The sequence below is a fragment of the Lycium ferocissimum genome, chromosome 8 (genome assembly GCF_029784015.1).
Source record: "Lycium ferocissimum isolate CSIRO_LF1 chromosome 8, AGI_CSIRO_Lferr_CH_V1, whole genome shotgun sequence".
Classification (NCBI taxonomy): domain Eukaryota; kingdom Viridiplantae; phylum Streptophyta; class Magnoliopsida; order Solanales; family Solanaceae; genus Lycium; species Lycium ferocissimum.
The window spans coordinates 12,055,917-12,080,857 of record NC_081349.1 but is presented as its reverse complement, the minus strand read 5'-3'; the positions used below and the strand labels follow the sequence as shown (position 1 = coordinate 12,080,857).

General features: G+C 33.4%; 2 protein-coding genes and 1 long non-coding RNA gene across 4 annotated transcripts; 2 read left to right on the top strand and 1 right to left on the bottom strand.

Moving 5' to 3' along the window:
- The first annotated feature begins 8,011 nt into the window (after positions 1-8,011).
- Positions 8,012-12,165, top strand: LOC132067252 (protein Iojap-related, mitochondrial). 2 transcript variants are annotated; one of them, XM_059460411.1, is made up of 4 exons: positions 8,012-8,392; positions 10,509-10,596; positions 11,323-11,459; positions 11,570-12,165. In XM_059460411.1, exons 1-4 carry the CDS (start codon positions 8,084-8,086, stop codon positions 11,639-11,641), a joined length of 606 nt encoding a protein of 201 aa, XP_059316394.1. In that variant the 5' UTR covers positions 8,012-8,083; the 3' UTR covers positions 11,642-12,165. The 2 variants fall into 2 exon arrangements, with proteins under 2 accessions (XP_059316394.1, XP_059316395.1); XM_059460412.1 differs by having other exon boundaries at positions 8,014-8,392; positions 11,350-11,459.
- Positions 12,166-14,426: 2,261 nt separating this feature from the next.
- LOC132067251 (uncharacterized) lies at positions 14,427-18,776 on the bottom strand. Its single transcript, XR_009417101.1, has 4 exons — positions 18,291-18,776; positions 17,769-17,971; positions 16,186-16,585; positions 14,427-14,782 (listed from the first exon to the last, which is right to left on the bottom strand). It is a non-coding gene; the product is annotated as an uncharacterized LOC132067251 (long non-coding RNA).
- Positions 18,777-18,987: 211 nt separating this feature from the next.
- Positions 18,988-24,925, top strand: LOC132067250 (3-oxoacyl-[acyl-carrier-protein] reductase 4-like). Its single transcript, XM_059460410.1, has 11 exons — positions 18,988-19,304; positions 20,580-20,722; positions 22,059-22,112; positions 22,351-22,431; positions 22,505-22,550; positions 22,629-22,723; positions 22,804-22,836; positions 23,196-23,330; positions 23,410-23,503; positions 24,441-24,523; positions 24,621-24,925. Exons 1-11 carry the CDS (start codon positions 19,133-19,135, stop codon positions 24,651-24,653), a joined length of 969 nt encoding a protein of 322 aa, XP_059316393.1. The 5' UTR covers positions 18,988-19,132; the 3' UTR covers positions 24,654-24,925.
- The last annotated feature ends 16 nt before the right edge of the window (positions 24,926-24,941 follow it).

Sequence of the window (24,941 nt, the reverse complement as noted above, 5' to 3'; positions counted from 1 at the left end):
TTCAGTTATGAGTGAGGAAAGAACAAAGAAAGTAATTGTGTAAAATGTGTTCTTATAAAGTTGTGTTACTAATTTATTGAAACAGATAAGAAAGGAAATATATTAATTTATGTGGAACCTAAAGGAAAGAAAATATTGTAAGTTACTTCCAACTCTAAGCCTGTTTGGCCAAGCTTATAAAAACGCTTTTATTTTAAAAAGTATTTTTTTTCAAAAAAGTACTTTTGGCTAAAAACAGTTTGTGCTTGGCCAATTAATTTAAAAAGTACTTTTATAAGTTAATTAGATTTGGCCAAGCTTTTAAAAGTCTTTAAGTGTATTTTTCTCAAAAGACTTTTCAAAAAGTTGTTTTCAAGAAAACTATTTTTTTTAACGAAAAGCGCCTTACTCCCCAAAAGACTTATTTTCTCCCAAAAGCTTAGCCAAACATCTCACTTTTTTTAAAATAAGCACTTATTGAAAAAATAAGCACTTTTGGGGGAAAATAAACTTGGCCAAACAAGCTATAATAATCGTTTGTCCATCTAATTGCTTTTGTATGAAATTAAAAAGTTGAATTTTTTTTTCTTTGCCTTGAAGAGTTGCTGAGATATCAAAAGTATGATTTTTATCACATGAATTTTCATGGATGCAGTAGATTTTGGCCAAAATTCATATACTAATATTTGAAAAATTATGCATATACTAGTGTCATTTACTGACGTTAAGAATTCAATTTGTAGATATTTCTTTTAAAAAAATCGGCTCTTGTTCTTTATTCTTATAACATCAGTTTGACATTTTCGAAAGACTTCTAAAATATTAAAGTATAAAACGCATGTTAAAGGAAAATATTTTTCTTAGTTTATATATTAGATTTTTTAGAAAAAATATCAATAATTGAAAGCTCTTCTAATTTAATGAATTTTTTGAGATTAAAGTCCCGAGTGATTCAAATTGAGCTTTTCATATGTTAAATTAATTTCATTTGAGTTCTTTGAATTGAACTCATATTGGCTAATTTATTTTTTACCAAAAAATATTTTGCAAAATACCGGATAATTAATATTTTATATATAATTTCAACATGAAAAAAATTATTACTCCTAAATTATATAAAATATATTATCCGATTTTTTACAAAATATTTTAATAGTAAAAAAAAGTAAGAAAATATATAAACTTTTTGCAATTGTCTAGTATTATTCCGTATCAAGATCAAATTATATTTCTTTAAATATAATGTTTTTCAAACATTTTTAGAATATATATAAAAATAATATCATATAGTTCCTCTATTTTTTTTAATATGGTAATTTATTAGATAATTTTGTGTTAAAAGTGCGCGCACGTAAAATTTGATTAGTTAACTACCATACTTCGGAATTCATTTTTCGATTAAGACGGAAGGACTATAATTTACATTTTTGATATATTTTAAAAGTATTTAACGATGATATAAGTTATTCGTGTTTATCTTTTTAGTGAAATCTTCGTTTATTACTTATGTTTGTCAGCATGTACGACATAAAATGATTATAAAAATAATATTTTAATTCAATAAATAAGCCTATATTAAGATAAAATTTGAATGACAGGATAATAATTATTTACATGTCTATAATAAATTCTTAAGGACAATATAATTTGAAACAAATTTAATAATATTTCCACATAAAAGACTCAAATATGAATGAATATGCTTTGTGGGGCCACTATAACATTTTCTATGACATCATCATTTTTAGTGCCATAAAAAAGCCTAAAAGTTCTTAAATTTACTAAAATGTATGACAATTTATAAAGTTATAAAAATTTCAAGCAGGGATAAAAAAGAATAAAAAAAATCATGTGAGAACTACAAAAAATAGAGATTCTCTCTTCTATCTAGTAGTAATATAAGATGATTTTCGGAAAATTCCTGTATTATTTGGCTTCAGACATAGACTGATAAATTTTACAGAAAAGGCTCAAAAATGTCATCGAACTATGGGAAATGGATCATTTATGCCACTCATCAATAGTTTGGCTCATTTATGTCATCGCCGTTATCAAAATGACTCATTCATGCCATTTTCATTAACGCCGGTTTTATAATATCATATATGACACGTGGTTTAATTAAATCAGCCCAATTTTAAATCCCAAATTAATAAAAAATCCGACCCATACACCCGACCCACCCACAACCATCTAGAATTAAATCAGCCCAATTTTAAATCCCAAATTAATAAAAAATCGGACCCATACACTCGACCCACCCACAACCATCTAGTTGGAGGTCACATATCATATCTGGTATTGTAAAACCGGTGTTAATGAAAATGGCATGGATGAGTCATTTCGGTAACGGCGATGACATAAATGAGACAAACTAATGATGAGTGGCATAAATGAGTCATTTCTGATAGTTTGATGGCATATTTGAGCCTTTTCCGTAAATTTTCTTTCAAAAAAAATAATATCCAATAGTATAATATCACATGCAACAAGAATGAGTTAAATTACCTCATTGACTATGGAATAACTAACCTATCAAAGAAATACTACTTGGCAAATGACTAGAAGGGACAATGTCTTGTGCGCCTTGCCAAAATAAGGTAATCTCTTTATACTTCATGATAACACGATGTTAACATATGTTAAAATAATCAACTTTTTACCGTATTACTATTATGTAAGTCTGATATAAATGTCTCTACTAATGTGATCATTTATATACAGTACAGGAATATCGGATAATATCATATGCTTTGTAGATTTTATTTTCATTTAACTTGAAATAAATTCTATTCATCTTTAAGGAGTAGATCAGCAATTATAAACTTCCATATCAAAATAGTTCTCCATCATTACTTCAATAAATAATGACTATACGTTTTTCTACATATTGATTAAGATTATCATAAGGTGAAGAATTGATGGAAAGAAACGCTGAGTTGTTTTGTTCTAATCTTTCATTGTTTATTTTTCGGGTAAGTAGCTATTAGTTTTAGATACACAGTGGGAAAGCTAAAAAATATGGCCCCTAATAGGCAAGCCAACTATTTAAAAAATTCACGGTATTGTAATAACCAATAAGATCATCATTTGCTTTAACATTTTAAAATTTGTTGTCATTGTAATTGGTAGGTGAGGTAGGCTTGTCCATCATATCATAAATCATAATAGATAATAGATAAATAAGTTTAGTAATCTTTCTCCATCCAATGTCCATGTTAGCCAAATAGTGAACAATTTTTTGCACGGATTGCCCTTCTTTTGGGGTGGTCTTTAAATTTTACCCCTCATATTTGTGTTCTTTAAGTTTTGCCCTTCGCTTGGATCACGAGGTTCTAGGTTCGAACCCCGTTCTGCATAAAATAAAAAAATAATTTCGCAAGGCATGGGGAGAGTGTATCTGGGATCAAGATACAATCCTTAAAAACCAAAGAGTTATCGGATGCAAGACTTTGCCTTGAGACATTTTTTTATTTTTTTTAAACTTTTCAAGGCACACTTTTAGTTAAGGCATACTTTTGGTTATGCCTTAATTAAAAAGTATACATAAGGCATAGTTCCTTAAGGAAAAATTTTGCCCCATAAGGCAAAACTAAATTATGCCTTGAGGAAAAGTTATGCCCTCCGCATAACTTTAGTTTTTTAAGGAAGTTATGCGGAGGAAGGAGACTTTGCCTGTGAGATTTTTTTTTTTTTTTTTTTTAAACTTTTAAAGGCACACTTTTAGTTAAGGCATACTTTTGGTTATGCCTTAATTAAAAGTATGCCCCATGTGCATAGTTCCTTAAGGAAAATTTTGCCCCATAAGGCAAAAACTAAATTATACCTCGAGGAAAGTTATCCCCTCCGGCATAACTTTAGTTTTTCCTTAAGGAAGTTATGTCGAGGGAAATGGAGACTTTGCCTTGAGACATTTTTTTTTTTTTTTAACTTTTAGTTAAGGCATACTTTTGTTATGCCTTAATTAAAAATCCTATTACCAAGCATAATTCCTTAAGGAAAAGTTTTGCCCCATAAGGCAAAACTAAATTATACCCTAAATAACTTTAGTTTTCCCGGGAAGTTATGGGAGGGGGAATTTACTTGTAACAGAGACATTTTTTTTTTTTTAACTTTTAGTTTTTTCATTAAAAAGTTATAAGGCATAATTTCCTTAAGGCAAAACTAAATTATGGGCATAACTTTAGTTTTCCTTAAGGAAGTTATTGCCTTGAGACATTTTTTTTTTTAAAACTTTTCAAGGCACACTTTTAGTTGAGCATACTTTTGGTTATGCCTTAATTAAAAAGTACATAAGTATGCATAGTTCCTTAAGGAAAAGTTTTGCTCCATAAGGCATAACTAAACTATGTCTTGAGGAAAAGTTATGCCCCCCTCCAAGCATAACTTTAGTTTTTCCTTAAGGAAGTTATGCGGGAGGGCGACACTCCCCTCGTCGCGCGAAATTATTCTTTATTTTATGCTTGAGCGGGGGTTCGAACCCAAAACCTCGTGTATCATTAAGGGCAAAACTTAAAGACCACAAATATGAAGGCGAAAATTTAAAGGACGCAAATATGAGGGGCAGAAATTTAAAATTTTAAAAGAAGAACAGTTCTGCGAATTGCCCAATAGTGAATAGTGACGTGATTTTGGGTATAATATGACATGACAAAATATATGAAATATGATAAGTATATATTTTACTTATCATATTTTCTTGCCTAAACAAGTCTTCTTCACCAATCATGTTGGGTGCCTTTTCACAATACCACACAAGTGGTTTTAACAAGCTTTAAATTGGCGATGCTACTTTATTTTGTTGTTTTCTCAATAGTGATTTTTTAAAATAAGTTCAGTTTGAACTTTCGCACTAAAAATTTGGGGGATGATTTCCTTAAGCTCTTTTGATAAAATCTTGACCTTAAGGCCTCATTTGGACATGGTTTGAAACATGATTTCAAATCATGTTTGGACATACAATTTGGATATTTTAAGTTATATTTTCTAGTATAGACATAAAAACTCCACAAATTGTGAAAACTATCAAAACATTCTCAATTCTTATACAATTTTACCAAATGAGCAAATTATAGTTTATAACAAAATTAGTACACTATTAGAAGACTTTTCTAAAAAATGTAACATCAATTAATCAAACTTTACTTCAATAAAAACGAAAATTTAACATGAATAGCAATGTAACTACTCTTTAATATAATCTTCCCACATAAATTAAAGATTGGTAGACATAAATAAAGGTTGGTGGAAGTTAATGAGATTGGTAAATGATTGATGGGGGTAATTGTTAAAAATATTTACCAACTTATGGGTATTTTTTTACAAACTATAAACTTATGGGTTAAATTTTGTATTTAAAAAAATTGAAACCATGGTTTCAAACCCCAAACCATGCTTTTTGAATGATTTGGGGTTTGAAACCATGACTGAAAACACACGTCCAAGCGCTGGTTTGAAACCATAGTTTCAAACCATGATTTGAAAATTGATGGCCAAACGCCTACTAAGTAAACATGTTGCATATTTACAGGTAAACTAAAAATATTTATGAAATCTATTTTTGAATATTTAGTCTATTTTCTTTTAAATATTAGCAAATTTATTTCAAATATAAGAAATTATTATTAACAACAAATGCTGAGACTATATCAATTTTATCAGTGTAATCATTAAAAGTTGTAATTTTAATTTATAAAATAAATAATATGTAAAATGTAAAAGTCATATAGGGAAAAATGTAAGTGTGTCAAATGAAATAAAGAACAAACAAATTAAAATAGGTTTACTCAAGTAATATTTATGTCAATATTATTTGCATCGAAATAATTAAATGAGAATAAGTGATGAATCACAATATAATCCGTCATTTACATAGTTCTTTTAGAATTAGCAATAAGACAACAATAAGAACATATTTAGTGTAATATCATAAATGGGTCTGAGAATGGTACAATGTATGCAGGCCTTTATTCCTACCTTTGTGAGGTAGAGAGAGGCATTTCCGACAGACTCTTAACTCAAAAAAAGTAAAATCAAAGTAGAATTGAAAGGAAATAACGACAACAAACAGCAAGGTGAGCAGGTCAAAAAAAGCAATAGATAATAGTAAAAATTGAAGAACAAGACAAGACACACATATTGACTAATACTACTAAGTAAAGAGAATAAGAGCAGAGACTAGCCTCCACCACTCCCACATAGAAGTACAACAATACTTAGGAGCCGTTTGGACATGATTACAACAATACTTAGGAGCCGTTTGGACATAATTTCATCTCATGAGATGAAATCAAGAGATGAAATCATGTTTTGATATGCAATTTAGATTTCTTAAGTTACAATTTTTTTTATAAATATAAAAACTCCACAAGTTGTGAAAATCATCAAAATTTTTCCAATTCTTATACAATCTTATCAAATGAGTAAATCATAGTTCATAGTAAAATTAATACGCTACTAGAAGGCCTTTCTAAAAAATACAATATCAATTAATCAAACTTTAGTTCAATAAAAATAAAAATTTAACATGAATAGTAATGTAACTACTCTTTAATATAATCCTCCCACATGATAAACATGATTGGTAAATATATTTTACCAACTTGCAGATTAATATTTAATACAAATGGTTGGTCAACATGATTGGTAAATATATCTACCAACTTATGGGTTTTTTTACAAAATATAAACGTATAGATCAAATTTTACATTTATATTTTTTGAAATCATGATTTCAAATCAGAGATGAAATCCCATGTCCAAACGTTGATTTCATCTCATGAGATGAAATCGCATGTCCAAACGGCTATTTAGATACCAATTACCGAAAAAAAAAAACTTGGGTACCTAGAACCCGTTTGGATTGGCTTATAAGATGGTCAAACCAGCTTATTAGCCATTTTTAACTTATTTGGGTGTTTGATAAAATAGAAAACAACTTAAATTAAGTTAAAAAGTAACTTATTTTTTTGGCTTAAAGTCAATGATTTGAAGCCAAACCAGTTAATTTAAAAGCTTCTCCAAAAACTCTTTAGCTCAATCTCGAAAACAAATATTTTTTTTGGCTTAAAAGTCGATAGTTTAATAATTTATGCCATTTGAAATGACTCAACAGCTATAGGAAATATTTCATTTATCTTTACCCCTTTATCCTTTATATTTTTTGTTAATTTCAATCTTCCTTCTTATAAAATTAATAAAAAAATTTAATACACCTTCCAAAATATGAAATTCTTAAAATTTATGAAAAATAAATTTTTATTCGATGGCATAAATGAGTCAAACTATTGATACTTTAAACACTTATAGTTGATAATAAATAATAGTTTGAAAAAGTGGCCGATTTTTTTCCGTTTATAAAATAACCTAATCAAACTTGTGCTTAAAAGCTATTTTTTTCCAGCTAATCCAAACGAGCTCCTACTATCTTTGTACCCAAAAACTCGACCTCCATGTCTTCTTATTTAGGATAATGTGCTAAGTAAGCTGAGAACATCAAATAAAAAATGAATATTTCTTTTACATAACTAAGGGATGGTTTGGTACGATGGATAAGCAAAAATAGTGATGGGATAAAAATTTAGTACCATCTTATTCTTTGTTTGGTTACTAAAATAGTGACTGAGGATAAAACAGTGAAATTCCCAGGATAAAATAGTGAAATTGACTAAAATAGCCCTGGAGTTCTCAAAACTCTTTTTCTACTACATAAGGTGGAGGATATTTTTGTAAACAAATAACTTTTTCTTAAAAGTTATGCAATGCATGTTACTTTTAATAAAACAAACTAAACAATCAATAAAAAATAATATCAGGATAACTAATCCTAATATAAATAATCCCAGTATAACTTATTCCAATATAATTAATTCCATCATAACTTGCGTTCAAACCAAACGTCCCCTAAAAGTCTAAAACGAGGTAAATCAATAATTTACAATCTTCTAATCATTCAAAATTTATTTAAACTTAAATTTAATAATATTACTTACCAAATTCGTCCAACTCAAATAATAATACTAAGTTATGAGTGGACAAAAAAAAAATCAGTTTTCTCTTAAATGGGGTTTTGGGTTTAGCTGTTCAACATTCACAATAATCCCCCATGTGGTCAGTAGTCAGATCTCGAACCTTGTCTTCTTTCCTTGCAACACATCAATGGAAGAATCAGCTAGGGTTTCCAATCATCAACCGCTCTTTTTCCGGCGCCGCCAGTGAGGGCGGTGATGAAGCAATTCGCGCTGGAGAGTTACTGAAACTGGAAGAAGTGGAGACGATTCTCAGAGATGTTAAAGCTGATAATGTTAAAGTTATTCCGATACCTAAACACTGTGATTTTGCTGATTTCATGGTTGTTGCTACTGGTAGATCCGCTTGGCATGTTCGGAATATTGCTCAAGCCCTAATTTATAAGGCAGGTTCGGTTTCTTTTGGTTAAAGTTTCCTTTTTTAGAACAAATATGTATGCTTATGGGTGTGTTTAGTAGGATGGAAAATGTTTTCCAAGTAAGTGATTTTTCTACTCAATATTTTTGTGTTTGGTATGCAAGTTGAAAAATGTATTCAATGCAAAACACTACCGAGGTTTTTGGATTCGGGAGTGCAACTTCTGGTGGTGGGGTGTAGCTGCGTAGGTAGGGGGTGGGTGGTGGGTTGATTAGGCAGGTAGGGGCTGGGCTGGGAATGTGTTTGTGGGTTTTTATTAATCCAAAAATGTTTTTCCTCAAATTTTTAAGGAAAACAGTTTTCAAGATAAGAAAATCTCAAGGCAACTGAGGGATCATCTATTATAGTGTATACCTGTGTTTCAGTTGAAAGAATGGGAACTCTTGCAGCTTACGGAAGTAGCATACCGTGACAATTGGGTTTTGGACCGAGTTATAGTTTCCAGAAATAGACAGTTCTCAGTTCCTAATTTGCTTAGGTATTTTGAGGAGAAATATGTGGAATACTTGTTATTTTGTTTTATCTGACTTTTACAAACTTACTATCATCTACCAGAAGGATATGAAGAACTGAAAATGTCCATTGAACTATCATGCACCATCAGAAAATAGACTTGGTCGATTGATTTTAAAATTAAACCTTGGATAGGGGATTGTGTTCACTGTTTGATTTTCATTTTAAAGCTTATGAAAGGCTTGGGTGAGGGGAGGTATGTCCACAGAAAAGGAAAAGACTAGAAAAACTGAAGGCCATGGCACTGCCCTATTGGCAATTTTGCTGCATTGCATGTCTCATTTCAGTGCCAGCGATGCAAGGCCGTAGGCTAGAACAGGCCTGCACGTCGGGAAGAAAGGAAATAGGTATCCCGTGGAATTAGTCAAGGTGCGCGCAAGCTGGCCTAGACACCCAGGTTATCCAAAAAAAAAAAAAAAAAAGAGGATGCCAGTCAGCAAATTACTTCCTTTGCTTCCATCTTAAAGGAAGTTAAGCTTCACATGGTTCACCATTTTTAGCAATTTACTGCATGTTTTTGGTGAGGGGTTTGCCTGAAAAAGAGAAAACAGAGACTAAAAAGGGGGAGATATTGAAGTCTGTTCCAGATTGTAGGATTAAGAAATCATTCAACAGCCCAGCGAAAAAAGAGGGATGTTATCCTGGTAACCTCCGGATGGAGAGCCTACAATTCCCCTTGGTGTAGCAGGGAATGTCTCTCTGTAATATATACTGTTTTATTGAGGGAAGGAATATGTGTCTCCAATATAGATGAATGAGGTTTAACTTTTTAGTGACCCTGTTAGGTCAGTTGAGGAACCTGTTAGGTTATTAGTAATGGGTACTGGAGCCCAGGTATCAAGATTGTGCCCAATAAAAGAATATAAAGCCTGGGATTAATTATAACAGTACCCGCAAGGGTGGCTTAGTTCGTTGAGCATGGGCTTTCATAATGGAGGTCTCAAGTTCGAAACCCCTGCATACGAAAGTAGGGGATTTGCCTTAAGGTCGAGCTGTCGCACATGGCTTGCCTAGTGCGGGTTATCTCTCCTGTGTGGTTTGCGGCCTATTGCCGGGAGCGAGGAACCCTGTGCGCACCCAAAGGGTAGCGGCTGTGGGTTCTCTTGTCATCAGTTTTTTTTTTTTTTTTTAAATAACAGTCATCTTAAGGTTGAGCTGGCAATCAACCAAGAAAGAGGTAGGATCTTCTGAAATTACAGGAATGAGAAGCAAATGATAGCTTCATCTTGTCTACAATAGGCTGTTGGAATAATATACTTTCGGAGTATCTGCCTGTGGTTGACACCTTGAAACTTGTTGTTATACATGCTATTTAGCCTTTCATTTCATACAGCTTTGACTTGTTATCTCATCTATAGAGAAATGAATCTAGAAATTAGTTTTGTGCATCTTTTTTGTTCACAGCTTAGAAGAACTTTTGGAGTCTAAGAATAGTTTGTAGGAGATAAACTGTGAAAAGAACATTATTGCGTATTCAGTGTTTTACCACTGTAAAGTGTAAACAAATATCTTAATGATTTTACTTGAAGAATTTGCCTATTTGGAACTTCACCTTTTTGTTCAATCAGCAGGTTAAGCAGAAGCAAAAAGGATCAAAGAGAATGCTGCTACCTAGCGTGGAAGGGCAAGAAGGCGGGAACTGGATTGTAATTGACTCTGGTAAGAATCGCTTCATTTTTAACACTTTATCTAGGTGGTTTTAAGATTTTCTGGATCCGGTTTCACAAAATGTGATAAAGCATTGTGCATTATGCATTATGGAGAGCATCGCAACTAAAATACATGTCTGAGACATAAAGTCTACGACTTTGTCTTGTACAAGCTGTTGATGCACTATTAAGGGTTATCCGTCGGAAAAGGTATTTTTCCAAGTTGCTTCAATTGGTGTGGTCTATCAAGGATGATGTGCTTATAGGAGTTCTTGATTTGATCATATGAGTTCTAAACTTCTATCAGATTTTCATGCTTTATGACACTAAATTAGCTTCTAAACCTTTCTGTTATGACAATCATGATGTTTTAATAAGTAAACTGATAGATTTTCACTCTTCGTAGATCTAGTTTGCAAGGGATATCCCTAATATTAACTTTGGTGCTATATGGACGATCAACTGTGACCTACAATCATCTTCTACTATCTCAAATGCTATTATGCAGCAGTTAAGTGCTTGTGTGTGTACGTAGTCTGCTGTAAATGTAAAAAGTTTGCAGCAACTTGTATGTTTTGTCCATTGAGACAGCTAACTTTTGCAGCAGTTCCTGATAATGATGATTTGCATTGATCCATGTGATTGTGTGGGTGCAGGAAGTAGTCTTACTAGTCGTCAATTAAGAAACTAAACAAGTTCTCCAATTCTGCTGAATCCTTTAGTACTCTATTTTCAGTTTCTGATTTTCCTTTAACGGCAATAGGCAAATTAGTAATCCATGCCCTTGATGAGAAAGTGAGAGCATACTACAACTTAGAGAGGCTTTGGAGCACAGATGCATCAAACCAGGATCATGGTCTCCTCCAGAATCAGGTAAATTATTTTTAGTTCTTTATCGATTGCTAATTACTATCGGCTGAATAACCTGATTTGTCACATGTAATGTTAAAATATCCTTATCGGCGAATATTTGTTATGTTAAGGATTTGGACAAGGCCTTTGTGAAGGTTCGCCCTAAGAATAACTCTAAAAAACGGCCCTCTACAAGTGCCTGACCTATGAGCTTCAGCATGGAAAATCAGCTGTCATGTTGGCTGACAAATCCAGTCTCTTTATGGAAGTGGTTTCTTTTAGGAATAGCTGGGGATTTACTCAACAGTTTGGAGATTGTTATTAGATCAAAGTTTGCAAGTTCCTTTTTCGTCGTGAGTATGATTTTGATGATCATACCCCTGAAACCATTGAGCTGTACATTTTGCAAGTTCCATTTTCATCGTGAGTATGATTTTGATGATCATACCCCTGAAACCATTGAGCTGTACATTCTCAAAATATGTCACAAACAGCAGCGAAGCCCTTGGCGCGTAATAGTTGTTCCAGTTAAGGATGCCTGTTAGGCTCATGAGTCCTGATCTTTTTCTTGTTGGTGAATGATATCAGCTTGGTCCACGGAGAAACAAGAAGTTCAATAATCAAACTGTTTCTATTAAGTTCTGTCAAACATTTTACTGTGTAACCTGTTATAGTTACTTTCTTAAAAATGGTATAACCTGTATGATATGATCTTGTAGAAAGATTTAAGTTGTCAGTGTCTTGTATTAGTTTCCATCTCAGCCGAGGAGCCCTCAACTGGCAAACCAAGAATGCCAGAGCACAAAATGCAATGCTAAAGAGGATGTCAAGATGGGCAAAATTCTGGGAAGAGTTTACTCTACAGACACAAATTGGAACGACATGGTAAAAAAATGCTAACTGCTAAAAGACCACAAAAAACCGTAAAAATGGTTCACTGCTGAAGAAAAGAAAAAAACTTTCATCCCTGATAAGGAGTCTGTTGATTATACGCCACTACTAGCTTTCATGACCAAAAAGAGAAGTTCGACGGGAAAAAGCCACGTTCACCAACTTTTAGATCTTGGAGCATTGAGCTGAAGACACTAAAAATGGGGACCAACACACGACAGTCTTGTGATAGACTCTACAAGCTTTGAAAATGACGTAACAGAGATCACCAACATAGACTTTAGAAGCCGATTTAATGCAAGAAAAGATTCTGACAGAGAACATTCAAACCATTAAGCGGCCCTTAGGACGGCTATGACTGTCGCGTTAAAGGTTTCCATTTATGGTATGCATATGCCAGTTGATGGCTGTGGACTTTGGTTGGTTCTCTATAAACTGTCTGTGTATATAATTAAGTTGGGAAAGGGATGGAAAACAAGGACAAAGAAGAAGAAAATAGCTACTAAATGATGGCAATCGCTTTTGCATCTATACACGTGTTTAAGTATTCAAGGTTTCACCACCACTGAATATATTCTTAACTCATGTATTCTAACTTTACACCCCTATCGATTATAACCATGTATTATTCCAAAGTTTAAAAATACCTTCCGCTTGAGTATCCGTTCAATTACAGCTTTACCGTTATACTACTATTACACAAATGTGCCCCTAATTTAGATGGAAAGAAACTTGGCAAAGCTAAAAAATAAATAACCCACCCCGCTTTCCTCTATAAATTTACCCCTTATTTTAATCCATAATACCCGACCTTAATCCTCTTCTTTTCCCACAGAAAAGAGGGAAATCAATAATGTCCCTCTTAAAGCGCTACTCTATAACACCATAGTCCCAACACCAAGAAAGTCATTGATGCCGTACTAAATTGCACAAGTTTGTAACTGCTAAAATATCTCACACCTCTCAGTGAGTTTCATGTTATTTTGCATTATTACCACTTCCCAGGAAGCAAAGCAGTACAATGTCCTTATTCAAGAAATACATGTTCAAAACATTGTTTATTTTATTTTTTAGTCAAATGTGTGAAATACCCCACCTAGTGAGATTATACAGGGTATGTTGTTGTAGTTAATTGTGTGAAATAAAATTAAAATATTTATCCTCTTTCCTAAATTTTATAAAATCAAATTTATAGGAAGTTCCTACTTTTATTTGTACTAGTATTAGAACCCGCGCGATGCTCGGCGTTAAAATAAAAATTTACTACTTAAGATTTGGAAAGTAATGAACTTATCAATGTTGTCTTTTACAGTTGCGTTCACTCATTTTCTATAGCTAAAATAATATCATATATAGCTGACTATTTTATTACTACTTCCGTTTCAATTTGTTTGTCTGTTTTTAACTTGATACGGAATTTAAAAAATTAAAGAATTTTTTTTGAAGCTTGTGGTCTTAAACTAAAATCAAGTAACATGTACCAAAATGTCCTTTAATCTTATAGTCTTAAACATGTCATGTGAAAAGTTGTAACTAAAGAGTTGCAATCTTTTTGTAACGGACTAAAAAGGAAAGTAAGACAAACAAATTGAAATAGAGTGATATTTGTTTTCTTCTTTATTTGTGATAGCGTTGGGGGTGCTTCAGAGGCAATTAATAACTCACTTTGCCTGAATGCGGGGTGAAAATCCATGAAAAGAAATTGGTGTAGTAGCTGAAATTGAGTGCAGCGCCAAAACTCAACATGTATTTCAATTTTGCTAAGAATTGGCCTTCAAGAACGCATTCAATTTCACATTCATCGAAAGATATGTTATATCATATTAAAAAAAACAGTAAATAGTAGCTTAAAAATTAGTAACTGATATAGAGAGACTCGTTCTTGTTTTCGTAGCACGAAGGTTTATTATTTATTATTTTGCACATACTTTCGAGATCATATGCGTTAAAATATTTGTAAAGATGACATTGGTATTTTTCGGAGGCAAACTAATAACTCAATTTGCATGAATGTAGGGTGAAAAGCCTTATATAGAATAATGACAATAGGAATTGTTATGAAGACAGCGCACAATACCAACAGCAACAACGATAATATAAAACTTGTTCATATCCAAAATAGCTTATAGACATTGTAAAATAAATGTTTAACAAAGAAAAACACCTGACTGGAATAAAAGTGTGCATTTAGTTACTACAGTCTCCTATAAGTGAAGAACTCGTGTTTTTTTCCTTCTTAATCACTTTCTGAACCCTATTGCTGAATAGTTTCACATTCAGCTCATCATTATCATGTTCTTGCATTGAAGATCTGCCTACGGATTTGCTTCTCTTGGTGGATAGTTTTGCATTCCAATCATCACCATCTTCTAGCACGAACGATCCACTTTCTGATATGCTTTTCTTGATGGAGTTTGTAAAGAAGACATCATCTCACTTTCAGCCATACAATCCTACAGAAGAAACAACATGAGTTTTGATACAAAAAGTGTAGGAGCATCTAGATGAAAAAAAATATCTAATTTTTTTTATTTTTATAAAGAGCACCACACCTTTATCCAAGCTACAAATGCAAAACTGTCAATTAGTTGAAGCACCATAGAACTACCAAGCATACTTGTTTTCGAACAGTTGGAAATACAACGTTACCGATGGACAGTCGTAGATGCTCCATGACATTGTGTATGTGAAGATGTTGGGTTTGTATCGTTCATTACTTTGACTTCCGCTACTTAGATTATGTTTTAAGTAAATTCAGCGGACTAAATTTAGCACAATGACAACGGACTAAATTCAGTAGCTACTATACCCAAAAAATAAATATTTTCTGCACCAAACACAACTAATTTAAACATAACAAAAATACGCAATAAACAAAGTAAATTCACACAGCAACACAGCTAACAAATTCAGTAGAAATCGCATTTTTTTTAAAGGAATTTAGGTCAAGTTCACACCGTAATCACATCAGACTATACTCAACTTTCAGAACTACACCGAGAAGAGCTACTGTAAACAAAAAAATATGCTAAACAGAGTGAAAATATAAAAACAAAATGAATACACACAGCAACACAGCTAAATAAATTCAGTAACAATCGCATTTTTTTAAAAGAAATTTAAGGTCAACTTCACACCATAATCACATCAGACTATATTTAACACATTTATTTTCAAAACTACACCAAGAAAAGGTCTTTGTAAGAAAAATGCACAAAACTTATCCTAAAAGATAAGATAAACTTACTAAGATCTGAAAGTTCAAATCCTGTCAATATGAAATCTAATTTGGGTGGATTTAAAATTAATTAGAATTAAGAAATCGGATTGTAGGGATAAGGAATAAATTAAACAAACAAACCACTGGATTGTTTTTTTCTATTTATTATTTTAAATTTTATTAGTGGTGTTGCTTGAAAGGTCTACTAACCAAACGTTCTCAGTGTGTGTTTGCACGACACTACGAAGTGTGAAAAAACATGTGTATAAAAATCAATATACCGTAAACATAAACATAACTTGTAGAGTTAATTATAAGCTTAATCCTTTAAGTAAGTAATCATCTCTCCATTTCTTCATACTCCAACATCCTAACAACCTCACATGATGTTTTGAACTAGCTGGTGTCATTTGATGTTCCATCTCAAAAATTCATATCCTTTCAACATCCATATTTTTTTATAGTGACATAGCAGGCATTTCCTTATTACGTTTGGTCAGGGTATGCCTCGCTGACATAGTAACAATAGAAGCATTGTTAGGCCAAAAGAAATTAAAGAAATAAACTAACACTATTGAGCAGACAGACAACAAAAGACAACATAGACAGGACTTTTGAAGTGGGAAAGCATCTAACCTCATTTGAATCGATCTTCCTCACATGTTTTTTTCTTTCTCCTTCCCAGCAAAGGTGTTGTAGTAATAGTGCTACCAACAGGTGCAACAACTGAACTGGCATCATTCATCATCTTGCGATTATACTTAAATATTGTCGTCTGATCAGGTCCTAAAGAATTTATCTTTTATCAATAAAGAAAAAGAAGTCGTATTACCCGCAAGGGTGGCTCAGTTGGTTGAGCATGGGCCTTTCATAATGGAGGTTTTAGGTTCGCAACTCCTGCCTACAACAGTAGGGGATTTACCTTCTGGGTTGAGCTCGTCGCACGGGTTGCCTAGTGCGGGTTATCTCTCCTATGTGGTTTGCGAGCTATTACACAGGAGCTGGCTTTACCCTATGCGCACCCGAAGGGTAGCGGCTGCGGGTTCCCATGTCATCAAAAAAAAAAAAAAAAAAGAAGTCGTATTCCTAAGGAATTCATCATTACTGTTGCACTTGCACATAACATAATTTCTTGTGTAAGTAACAAAAATAAATGCACTTAGAAGTTAGAAGAGAAAAAATTGATCTCTTTTTTTAAATTTGTATCTTATCGATCATCATAGTAATATTTTGCCTCATTTATCTAGAAATGTATACTAATGCACAACAGGTTAGACATAAGGTCAAAGAGTCCATAAGATTGCAGTCCTTCTAAACTTAGGCTCCGTTTGTCCATAGAAACAAAAAAAAAATTCACTTTTTTTGGAATTTTGGAATTGGAGTTAGAGTTGGAGTTGGAGTTGTGTTTGGCCATAGTTTTTGATGAAATGTAGTTGTAAAAAAGTGAAAAAAGTGAATTTTTTTGAAAAACAAGTTTTTCGAGTTTTTGAAATTCCGAAATACAACTTCAAGTTGTATTCAGAATTCTTATGGCCAAACGCTGAAAAGTGAAAAAAGTGAAAAAAAAAATTCGGAATAATGTGAATAATTCTTATGGCCAAACGCCTACTTAATATGTGGCATTTTAAAGTAGTCCACATAACTAATTACAACTAAAATTCTAATTTAATTTCAAGATCAATATATTTTTGAATAGGAACAATTAAATCAGCCAGAGCATTGAGTTCCATCTCAATAATTCATCTTTGAATATTCATATCTTTTTGATAGTGATATAGCCGGCAATCTTCTCCACTACGTATGATCATAGTATACCTTGTTGATATATCAACAATGCAAGCACATGAGAAAACTTAAATGCACCCACAGACAGAAGTATAATACCTAAAATAGCTTTTGAGACTGTAATTCCGCTAGTGAATCTTGCAGAGTAAGTGTTTTATGTTGCAATACACACTAGATAATACTTTTAGATTGTAATCTTGACCCCGTCATTCCAGAAAAAGGGGCGAGTATAATTTTAGAATAATAGAATATAGGAATTTGAAAAGAAAATCTGAACAAGCACGCACTACTTCAACGAATCCCATCTGCATCAATCCACAGGAATAAAATATCTATAGGTAGTGAAAAATTAAAATTATTTTATAATCATCTTACAGACAAATGAAATTTCCTTACCTTGTTAATTATGGTAACTATTGCTATCAAAATCTCACCTATGAATGGTTGAAATGCAACACATTGATATTTCACCAGCATTTTTTTCAATTTGTTTGTCACCAGCATGAACATCATTGCCATAGCTTCAAAGAAATCACCATCACTTGGATCCAGAAGTCCAACTACTTAGTTTTATCTTTTCATGACCTTTTTTCACTTGCATAGAAAAGTCCCTTGAATTGAATTTATTTCAGCATCACTACTTAAACAATAAACTTATTAGTTTCTAAAAAGAAGGTTTAACAATTTGAAGGGATTTCAAGAAGTGCAGTGAAAAAGAATGAGAACCCCACATATACAAACAATAATCAACAAAAAGCAATGAAGCCCAAAAATCCAAAAGGCAGAAACAAAAGGAATCATCAAAGGAATAGTAGAAAGAAGAATACAAAAAACAGATCACATACACTAAACTGCTGGTAAATTTGAAAAACCCCATAAGGTAAAAAAACAACACAAACGCTCAACCTATTTGCATAAATTTGACAAATACCCTGAGAAAAAAATATAATTGAAACCTGAAAGGAGACCAATAATATTCAGAGTTTAGGTTTCCTTATCTACACAACTGAGCCGATGTTGCCTCTCCAGAATAATCTACCTGCGATCCATACCGATTTTTTTAATTAGAGTTTTCAGCGATGGTTTCCATTGTCACAGAATGATTCTTCTTCTTCTTCTTTTCTGTTTTTGAAAATTTTCCATCGTCAATTTCTTGGTGTTGGGAGTTCTGTGTATCAAGTTATAACCATCTCCAAAACTGTAATTTGCAACTACAATTTTCTTTTTCGTTTTTTTTTTTTTTTTTAATTTCGGTTTTTGTGGATTGACAATTTTTAATTTTACAGTTTTTTTTTTTATGAATTTCCAATTATTTTTATATTTTAAAATTAGATTTTTATGGTGATGACACTTGTCACTCCAATATTGGTTTGCCTCTCCTAGAGATATAGATAGATTTTGTTAATTACATCTTAAATAGGCACTTAGGATCCAAGTAAAATGAAATTACCTCAAGCTAACAGTGTGAAGATCTGTATTTTGTTTTGCGAATGCCATTTATTCCCAAAAAAATAAATCAGATTTTGTTTGTTGCATGCTACAAATTTGCTAGTGAGTCCTACAAGTTAGAGTTACTATCACATTTGGCCACCAAAAAGAACAACCTCGTATTGATCGCCCGCCATTACACAAAGACAGCTCTCTTTCGGAATTTCCAAAGCTTTGTGTGGAAAACATCGAAACTTCATCCACCCCACAACAACTACCCACATTGTTATTATCTGTATACATAATATACACTTTATATACAAAAGTAGTATAGAACCCTTTGTTGCATTTCCAGTTTCTTGTTTCATACATGGCTTCCACTGCTTCAGGATCGGCTATTATGGCCCTTAAAACATCGGGAATTACAAAGGCTGACAAATGTGACAACAAAATCTGTCATTTCCAGCAATCATTTTTGTGGCACCCCAAAAACTACTCAAACTTGCAATGCAGATCAAACAGCAAAAACTCATTTTCCTCTGGTAATATTTTTAAGTTAAGCAGCTTTTCAATACTGGGTTTTTATTGGTTGCTTCATGTGATTTATAAGTACTCAGATGCATACAGAGTAGCCACACACACACACAGAGTCATTTGGTTGCCTTTATATGATCAAGGGAAAGATAACATTGAGCTTTTTAGGTAATCAAATAAGAAGTGATCATTCACGATTTTCTAAAAAATTTATTAAAAAAAGGGCAGCTCCGGTGCACAAAGCATCCTGCGTTAGCAGGTCCAGGGAAGAGCCGCATCCCAATGGGTTGTGATGTAGACAATCTAACCTAATGCAAGCATTAGTGGTTGCTTCCACGGCTCGAACCCGTGACCTAGATCACACAGAGACAACTTTACCGTTTTGAATTTAGTTTATAAATAATCTCAAAGACAAACAAAGTACACACACACATAGTCATTTGGTTGCCTTTGTATGATTTGCTCTCACACACAAACAGCGAGGATCAAGAGAAATATAACATTGAGATTTTTAGTCAGATAAGAAATCGTTCACGAAACATCTGATGTGAGTTTAGCAATCTGATGTATAAAGTTTTGCTTTTGCTCAAGCATTTGTCAGCTAGTATGTGTGTGTGATGTATATCTGTGCAGGATCACAGCAAAAAGGATAATAATTGAGTTTTTAGATAATTAAACAACAAGTGATGTTATATCAGTCTAGCATTTCTTTTGGGTATTGAATTCAGGGGAAAGTTGAGATTTTGGACTAGATGTTATGTATAAAGTTTTGGTTTTGTCAAGCATTTTTAAACTGGAGTGTATGTCATGCCTCTGTTTCAATTTACTTGTAATGGATGATCAGGCGTTTTAAGTAATTATTCTTATTAATTAATGAGTATGTTGAAAAGTAGAGAACTATACTTTACGAGGAAAGAGCAAGCTCAGGTGGTGGAATAATATACCAACATGTATATGGTGGGCTTTGTGGATCGAAAGAAACAAAAGATGTTTTGAAGAATGTGCTAACTCTATCATCAAGATAAAATCTAACTGTATACTTTTCTTTTGCTGATGGTGTAAATTGGAACATGTAAATGAGGCCGAAAGTGTTACAAATGTTAGAAGCCCTACACGATCAGAAGGGGCATATTTATGCTGCTTTCCTTCTGAATATTTGTACAGTTGTAATAACACATCCTTTAAGCTAGTTTACATATAAAATTACTTTATCTTCTCCCAAAAAGAAAAAGTAGAAAATTCTATTTTATGCAGATTTTATTCATTGCTAATGCTTTTTGCAGTTGTAAAAGCACAAGCTGTCACAGTTGAACAAGCAGCGGCTCAAGTCACTCCTAAAACTGAGGCTCCTGTTGTTATCGTTACTGGAGCTTCCAGAGGTATTGGTAAAGCAATTTCATTGGCTCTGGGGAAAGCTGGATGCAAGGTACAAGATATTCTTCACCAAAAAATTTGATCTAAGTTAAAAGAAAGTTGCATGATCAGGCCTAATTGGGATTCACGTTCTTCTTCATACTTTTGCTTTGAATTAATTCGATTGTAACTGGTCGAGTCAAGCAGAAGAGCAGTGTCTGAAATGATGAAAAGATTAAAACTGGTTTGTTTAGTAAGATCTACTAAATTCATATTGTTAGTATACAGTTTCCCAAGCATTGCTTTGTTTCTGGAAAGCTTCTTTAAATCATTTTTAAAACGGTTCATATGGGAAAAGTACTGGAACAGATAAGCCATAGTATAAGTTTTTTTCTAGGAGAGATAGGATTAGGAACGAAGATATCCGGGTTAAGGTGGGAGTGGCCTCTGTGGTGGACAAGATGAGGGAGGCGAGGCTAAGATGGTTCGGGCATGTGAAGAGGAGATGCGCAGATGCCCCAGTGAGGAGGTGTGAAAAGTTGACTATGGTGGGTATGAGGAGAGGTAGAGGTAGGCTGAAGAAGTATTGAGAAGAGGTGATTAGACTGGACATGACCCTAGATAGGAGGACATGAAGGTCGAGGATTAGGACAGAAGGTCAGTAGGTGCGTTGTCTTATGTCCTTATCCGTATTGTTATTATTACTCTCCTATTAGCTTATTCTTCGATTTTATTATTACCTGTTGGTTCCTCTGCCTCGGTTATCATATTATGTGGTGTTGCTATTGTTCGCTTCTACTTTGTTTTTATTATGGTTTCTTCACTACTGTATTTGCTTTACATGCTTTTTGATATGCATTACTTGATCCGATGGCCTAGCTCTAGCCTCTCAGAAGGTTCCGTTGGGGGGTGGGTGGGGGTGAGGGTGGTAAGGCTGTGTTCACACCACCCTCCCCAGAACCCACTTGTGGGATTACACTGGATATGTTGTTGTTGTTGGTAACTGCTAAAATATTTGAGGTGAAGCCTGCTTCATTGCTAGGACTATCTTCCTTTGTCCATGCTAAAATGCAAATTGTGCACAGTTGCATCATCTAACACAAACATAATAGAAAATGGTTCAAGTTTCTGTTCGAGAAACTTGGTAACAAGTGCAGTTCTTCTACTTTTGGGTTTTTCAGAATTTTCATATAGGTATTACGAATTAGTGAAAATGTTTTGTAACAGACTTTGATGTGTCTTCAGAAATGTGTTTGGAAGGTGAAATAACATCGTTTTGGTATATGTGACATATAGTTTATCTTTTTATGATGCTTTCTCTGCTCCAGATTCTCCTATGCTTGACTATAACCAGTGAACCCATTTAATATTCGCTTCTGAAAAGGTTTTTCATGAACTCATTCTTGCAGGTTCTTGTTAATTATGCAAGGTCATCAAAGGAGGCTGAAGAGGTTTGCAAAGAGGTGAAGTGCTGTCACCTAAGTGACTATATTTCATGATGTGAATGTACTAAATAGCAATACCGATCAAAATAGTTAGGATTACTGGTGTCTGGTGGTTATCCCTGTCTATTGATTGCAGGGGTGTACGGGGTTAACCTTTGTCTTTGCTGGATTTCACAGTTGATCTTAACTTCGAGTTTTCTTTCTTAATGGCTTAACGAGAGAAACATACGATTGTTAATTATTTTGCTATCAACAGATTGAGGCATGTGGCGGCCAGGCTCTTAGATTTGGTGGAGATGTTTCAAAAGAATCAGACGTGGAAGCTATGATAAAAACTGTGAGCATATCCCGGTGTTGCTTGTTGTTTGGAAAATCCATGTTCTAATTTTGATTTTGTCAAATTTCTGCAGGCAGTTGATGCATGGGGAACCGTAGATGTTTTGATAAATAATGCAGGTGAATAGAAAAGACACTGCCCTTAGTTAGTATAGCAGCTCTTATTAGACTAAAAACTCTCCGATAATTTGATTTCAGGTATTACCAGAGATGGTTTATTAATGAGAATGACTACCAAACAGTGGCAAGATGTTATTGATCTAAATCTAACTGGCGTATATCTCTGTACACAGGTGCCTTTTTGATTATTGATCATTCACTTTGGTAAGTTTCAAATTTTAGATTGTGAATCTAACCAACTTGCTATCTCTAGGCGGCAGCCAAGATTATGATGAAGAAGAAAAAGGTACTTGTATTCATTTGATTTGTAACACTTCTAAGTTTCCGCCAAATATGCTTGCTTTGCTAAAGTTTTTCTTTTCCCAAAGAAAAAAAAACCCTTAATTCTTGCTTCATTCCTCCTTTAGGGAAAGGGGTAAGTGTACTCCTTCATCTTCAGCAAGAAGTTGTTTTAGCTTTATAATTATTTTTCTCATTCCAGTTATTACTATACCTCCATTTAGAATTCTGTCATTGGAATTTACAGTCTGTTGGCAAACATAATTAAGAACGGCACTGAGAAATCCTTTATGCGTCATCTGTAAAACCATTTATGTTCTTCAAAATTTGATCTCCAACACTAACTACTCATCTGATTGTGAACAGGGTAAGATAATCAATATAACATCAGTAGTTGGCCTTGTTGGCAATTTTGGGCAAGCTAACTATAGTGCAGCAAAGGCTGGTGTTATTGGTCTGACAAAAACTGTGGCCAAAGAATACGCAAGTAGAAATATTAACGTAAGCTGTTGAGACATGCTAAATTTCAGGTTACATTAGTTAATTCTGTTTTAATCTAGTAAGTCCCCGACATTAACAGGTGAATGCTATTGCCCCTGGGTTCATCGCATCCGATATGACTGCTAAGCTAGGGGATGACATCGAGAAAAAGATTTTGGGGCAAATCCCATTAGGTCAGATCTCTCTCCACATACTTAGCTACTATCTCTGGATAAATTGTTGTTGCTATCGTTATCATAAATCCTTCTTCAGTTGACAAAGCGAAGACGAGATGGTATATAAGGAGTTGGTAAACTCCAAGTCAACCTTTCTAGTATCCAATTAAAGTTCTTGGGATTTTATAAATGGTGTTGGACTTGATTATTGATGAGGAAAAAGAAATGCAGTCCTATTAAGGATTAATAACGTTGGATAGCTTAGCCTAGTAACGTGGCTTTCTGTGCTAAAGCTCATTCGCACAATTAATATTATGGTTCTACACAAATGGCAAATCAAATGCTGTATCAACCAGCAAGTTGTTATGGAACAATTCTGACAATCTTTGTCTCTTGCCTCTTCATAATTCTTCTAACTCTTGCAACATATCATTATGTCTCTGCCTCTTCATAATTCTGCTAGGTAGGAAACTTATTCCAGAATTTATAAAAGGAACCATGACATCAATCTTCTAAATTGAAATCACTTTATACACGAAGTAGTTACAAGAAAGATAGTTGTCTTGAAGGACCTACAATTTCTTGGAATCCATGCAGACCTAGCCAAAAAAAGGGCATAATGGAAATAAAAGATTTATATAGGCAATACCAATTAGTTGGGATTAAGTTTTAATCATGTTAGTATATTTACTTTAGATCTTGTGTTTTCCAGGAGTCTTCTAGTCCTATCGAAATATAGAGAACTTAGTACTTTTTATTTTTATTTTGTATAATATTGGACCAAGATGAGCTTAAATGGAGTGACATGGTCAATGAGGATTCATATAATCGGTCCCAGCTTGCTTGGGATTGGGTTGTATTATACATAATAATTGCATAAACTTTGAGTTTCTTTGCTGTTATTTAATCCCCTCAAGAGTTGGTCTTGTTTTTATGGTTCTTAAATTGTTTCCAGGAAGGTATGGTCAACCAGAAGAAGTTGCTGGACTCGTGGAATTCTTGGCCATTAATCCAGCGGCAAATTACATCACCGGCCAGGTTTTAACATATTAGCATCTACTACCAGCTTGTTTATGTTAGAATGCAATGTTTGTTGTCACTGAGAATCTTAATGTCTAATTGATATTTTTTGCAGGTTTTGACTATTGATGGGGGTATGGTGATGTAAGAGGTTTTAGAAAAGTACAACCTTTTGATCCCTCTTCAGCCAAATGAATGGTTGTTTACAATTTTAGGTCAAATGAACCAAGGTTTTTGTGTACCCTATACTTCAGATGATCATGAAATAAATTAGTACACTTGAAATAGTCTTCTTGAGATTTTGTATTGAAAAAGAGTGTGGTGGGAACAGTTCTTTATGTAGCTATCATCAGAATTGTCTTTAGTTCAAGGAGTCCGCAATTTAAATGACCCAAAAAGTGGGATTTGAGACCAAAATAACTCATTAAAAAAAAAG